The sequence below is a fragment of the Macrosteles quadrilineatus genome, unplaced genomic scaffold (genome assembly GCF_028750875.1).
Source record: "Macrosteles quadrilineatus isolate MER2022 unplaced genomic scaffold, UCM_ALF_1.0 Scaffold_6__1_contigs__length_79288215, whole genome shotgun sequence".
NCBI classification, from domain to species: domain Eukaryota; kingdom Metazoa; phylum Arthropoda; class Insecta; order Hemiptera; family Cicadellidae; genus Macrosteles; species Macrosteles quadrilineatus.
This window is the reverse complement of record NW_026542599.1, coordinates 68746815-68751927: the sequence shown is the minus strand read 5'-3', so window position 1 is coordinate 68751927 and position 5113 is coordinate 68746815. Positions and strand designations below refer to the sequence as shown.

General features: G+C 31.8%; 1 protein-coding gene across 1 annotated transcript; it reads left to right on the top strand.

Moving 5' to 3' along the window:
• The first annotated feature begins 557 nt into the window (after positions 1-557).
• LOC128996140 (crustapain-like) lies at positions 558-3928 on the top strand. Its single transcript, XM_054421266.1, has 4 exons — positions 558-656; positions 2314-2409; positions 2779-2931; positions 3766-3928. Exons 2-4 carry the CDS (start codon positions 2314-2316, stop codon positions 3793-3795), a joined length of 279 nt encoding a protein of 92 aa, XP_054277241.1. The 5' UTR covers positions 558-656; the 3' UTR covers positions 3796-3928.
• Positions 3929-5113: the final 1185 nt, after the last annotated feature.

Genomic DNA, 5113 nt, shown 5'->3' with positions numbered 1-5113 from the left:
CCAGTGTGAAAAGTAACTTTCAATTACATGCCTACCTTAGGGCTATGCCTCATAGATATATACTGTAAAGCAATTCCTTTCATCGTTTAATATAAAATATGGACTAACACGATCGGGTGACATTTAATTGCGAAGCATTCGTTTTGGCTTTGAAACTGTCAGATATTGTATTTGAGAAGGTTTATATGTATTCCTAAACAGTTATAGTTTTGCCATCATATCTGGAAAAATGCACACTAAATATGCAAACCAACTCCTGTTCTGAATATAAGGTTTAAACTTACTACAAGATTCCCGTACGTAGAACGGGCAAACAGCTAGTACTGAATAAAACAATTACATAAATTGACCTTAAAAAAGGACCGAACTTTAATTACAATATCTATCGTATTTATTTATGTGTACTGTACCTATTAAAAAAACCTTACTTTGTTAAAGCTTATGTTTGATTAAAGGTTATGATCAGCTTCAATGATTGACAACAATGAGCAATTTGACTTGCTGTTAATCCTTATAATGGGAAACGAAATTAGTTACATTGTTGAGCTAACGTAGATTTGATTAGCTTTTTCATTAGTCAACTGATAAACTCATCACGACTATAAATTGGTCGCAATCAAAAAGTCCAGTTATCTTGTACTTGTGTGAAAACTAAGGTAAGGTTTTTCTTGGTCTTATTGTAATCAGATTGTTAGGCATACAATGCAAAGGCTTTTTGATGCAATTTACCATACTTTTATATTGTAGTTTGATAATTATTGTTAATATGTTAAAACATTTACCCTCTAATGAAGCTATTTAAACTAAATGCTCTGAGCAAATTTAGTCTTCAATTGAAAATTTTTAAATCAATAAAGTGTATGATTTCAAGCAAACAAATTTTGTAATTTTCTCTTATTTGCAAATAGTTCAAGTTTCCAAGCCACAATTTAAATACATCAGTACATTATGACTCAACTAGTCTGTAGTACGTGTTGGCCTATGGTTTAAATCAGGCTAGAATAAATAATTAAATATTGTCAAATAATTAATAATGTTTCATTAGTAACATTTGTTTCAATGGAATTGTTTATTTTTTTACTTGCATAGTTTATTTTTCTTTATAAGAGTTTTTAATATATCAACCTTTTGCATCCAAACATCAAACGATGCAACAGGTCATACACTAATAATGAGAAAAGTTTACTTTTGATGTATTATCAAATTAAAGGTAATGATTGAATCGTGCAGCTAAAATAATAATAATTTTGTTTCAACGGTTTTTTCCCTTAGTGATTAATATTCAATACTATTTATTATAATAAAAGGAGATTTTTTTCTATTATTGAAGAACAATATGCGAGATATAAAACGTGTTTTGGTGAATTTCCTAAGTATAGGAAAAGTTTAAGCCATAGGTCTCGTGGTAAGAGCAGGACCCGGGACCGAGTTACTTTTTCGTTTTGTGGTCCTCAGAGGTCAAAAACATCTGGCATTTAAGTGAATATATATGTGAGCCTGTTATCACTCGAGCAAGAACAATCAAATTTTTATGAAATTTTGTATTAATGTGTAAATCTATTCACGTGTGAACGCATTCACGAACCAGCATAATCGGACTAAGTTAACAAGGGTTTATGTGTGTCTTATAAGTTAAAGATTTGTTTTATCATTTTTTAACCGAACAAAATTGCAATCAACTTCTAAATCGTGTGTAAAAACTAATAATTGATTTTATTGAAGCGTTTTTATCCAGATAGTGGTTAAGAATAAAAAAATACTGTAAATTAAAAAAAAAAATACTTTATCTTATGGACGGAACTAAATAAATGTTAGTTCGCCTGTAATATGATACGTTTTTGGTCATATTTAAAAAAGGTATTTATTTTCAAATAAATTATCAACATATCGCAAAAACATTTCATAACCTTCCCTGTAGCAAACCTATGTCCTCGCTACACAAATATTATTTCAATAGGGAATAAATATTACTTTTGTTTAGGGACGTATAACTATGGTTAAGAAGTAAATTCCCAAAAAAAGGAATTTTTCAAAATTATTTTCTTATTCTTATAAACATTACGAGTAAATAAAATGTTATTTTACTTATTTGATTGACTTATTTGATTTGACTTATTTGACACAAAAGGTGCTATAGCTCACAGTAGGTCAACTTGACTTGGTTAACAAGTTTTCATATTTACTTCAACAGAGGTTAGTAATTCACATCAGTACACATCAGTGACTTGCCTAAAATACGTTCATATTTATTTAAAACCGGCCCTAACTGCTAGTGACATTTTTTTATTATTCCAATGTTGCTTTGTTGTCAAGATGAAGCTGTTATTGTTGTTCACTCTTGTTGCTTTGGGCTGCGCAGGACACATCACCTACTCTCAGGAGGAGGAGGAACAATGGGAACGCTTTAAGGTAAGGCTTCTTAATATAACTTGATCAGAGAAAATTTATAATTTTTTTTTTTTGCGTCAGAGATAGTTATTATGTAAAAAAGATTAAGTGGAGATGTTGATGAAATAATTAAAGTTAGTCCATACCTCTTTGGATACTAAATAAAGCTTCTTCGGGTAGGCTTCCGTAATCCGTATCCGTTGGCACAAACAACCGAATGAAAATACCGATCGATATGTCGAATAAAACAATCGAATAGTCGATATTTTCATTCGGTTATTGTGACAACAGATACGGAAATCTACACCTTCTTTCTATAAGTAGTTTCAAACGGATTTATTCTGTTTTAAAAAACTAATTATGTAACGTAAACTTTATATCCAATTTCAGATTAAGTATAACAGAGTATACGCTAATGAGGTGGAAGAGGAATATAGGAAGGCAATCTTCATTGCCAACCTTCACGATATCCGTGAACACAACCAAGCCTACGAACGAGGAGAAACTACCTTCACAGAAGGAATCAACGATTTCGCTGACTGGGTGAGATGTAAAAATATCTACCTGGTATATTGATCCTATATTTATGACATTAGGACTATGTTATGTGACCGTATGGGGATGGTTTGCTATTACGGGCCCTTAGTAATATCATAGAGTAATATCCTTAGTAATATCCTAAAGAGTGGAAATCCCTCAGAATTGATCAACTACAGGCCAATCAGTATACTGCCGTCAATCGGAAAGGTGTTTGAGATGCTGGTTTTGTAAAGATTAAAGCCATTTCTAAGGCCACTTATTAGCCACAGTCAGCCAGGGTTCACTACTTCAAAGTTGACAGTTACCAATCTCCTACTAAAATAAAATAAATAAAATAGAAATAGGCTAAACGTTAGATATTTATTGCGGCCGTTTACGCTCACAGTACAGGTAATGAAGAAATTAATGCATAAAAAATATGTCAGACACATAATTCTTTATAATTTTTGTTTTTAAAACTTAAAATAGGAACTGTATTGAATAATTTAGTCAGATATTTTATATTGAGCACATGGTTGAACGTAAAATATTATCAGGCATTATTTGAATAACGCAATCTCATAGAAACAACTTTTTCAAATTCTAAAGGACCCAAAAGAGATATTACCACACAAGCTCCATCTCGAAATCTTCAATAAAACAATATTTTTTCCATAAACGTACTAGGTATGGGGAATGGATAGTGTAAAGGAGAAAGTTGAACTTTAACAAAAAAACATCTGCAAGATTCCCATTCGAAGATTTTGCGTAACAATTTATTTTATTTGGGCCGTATCGATTGAATGTTGATTCACTATTCAGTCAATGGAATTTTATAAATGACTTAATTGTTTTTAGACCGGCGAGGAGTTGAAGAGGGTGCTTTGAGTGATACTGCCACACGAGAAGCGGAGCTAAGTAAAGAAGACTACTGGGGGTGGAGGACGCCTATGGAAAAGTAACGTCTGTACACTTGTTATGGCAAAAGAGAACGGCCAAAAACCTGGATTTGTTACTGTTTATATCTCCTTTTAGCGAATTTCCCTATAGGGAAGTAGCTATTACCGTAGGTGGCACGGTAAGACCTAGACCCGGGACCGATTTACTTTTTCATTTTGATGTCCCCAGAGGCCAAAAACAATATTCGTTCAAATTTTTATATATGTATATATATATATATATAGACTTTTATATATATATATATATATATATATATATATGTCCGTGAACGTGATAACTTGAGTAATTTTTTTCCGATTTTGATGAAATTTGGTTTAAAGGTGTAAAGCGGGATAAACTTGAATGAGTTCACGAACCAGCACGATCGGAACATGGGAACGGGGCTTTACGGGGGGTTTTATGGGGTAAAATTTGGTTTTTCTCACTTTTGACCCTAAAAACACAAAATTTCCCAATTTCTCTTTAGACCTTTTTAAAGAGCCTAAAAAAACAAATCATTTAGTATATAAAAGTATTTTTGTTCGAATATTAGTAACGGAGAAAATTTAAAAAAATGTAAATTTAAAATTCCCATGTTATTCTTATGGAGAATATTGACAAATGTTGTAGTTTGCTTGTTTATGAATATATTTTGATCAAACTTGGCAAATTTATTTATTTTGTACTAAGCTATCAATATTTTACTCAAAAACACACTTTATTAGTTTCCTTGTAGCAGCAAACCTAGGTACTCGTTAAATCTAATGTTATTAAAATATATTTAACTGAAAATAAATTCAGACAAATGGAAATTCGCTTAGTCGGCAGGTTTGCTGCGGCGGGGGTATTTGTTATTTACCATCATTTATTGCCATAATCATTTATTGTCATTTGAAAACCATAAAATTCGGTGTAGAGTGTAGGACAATGTGATCATGTTTGGTGTTGAAGGTAAAAGTTATGCAGAGAAACAGTGTCTTTATATAAATTATATATACCTGTTATAGTTACAGTATGTTAAAAGGTAATGGTTTGAACACTGGTCATTTAACTGAGTACTGTAGACCTTTTGACATCCTTTATCCGTGGCCAAATGAAAAATAGTTCCTGGTCCAGAAACGATCTTGATTTTAATCAGATCTTCAGATTTCGTATAAATGTTGATCTCGATATCGTTAGTGCTTGTCAGTCTTGACCATTGGATATCGTCTCAGACTTCAATGCAATATAATTGCCACTGGCTTAAACTGGAACAATATAGTAACAG

Excerpts from the sequence above, each read along its gene's own strand:
- LOC128996140 (XM_054421266.1), top strand. The coding sequence starts at position 2,314 with ATGAAGCTGTTATTGTTGTTCACTCTTGTTGCTTTGGGCTGCGCAGGA. Across the intron at positions 2,410-2,778 it reads AACAATGGGAACGCTTTAAG|ATTAAGTATAACAGAGTATA; the intron begins GTAAGGCTTCTT and ends ATCCAATTTCAG. Across the intron at positions 2,932-3,765 it reads TCAACGATTTCGCTGACTGG|ACCGGCGAGGAGTTGAAGAG; the intron begins GTGAGATGTAAA and ends AATTGTTTTTAG.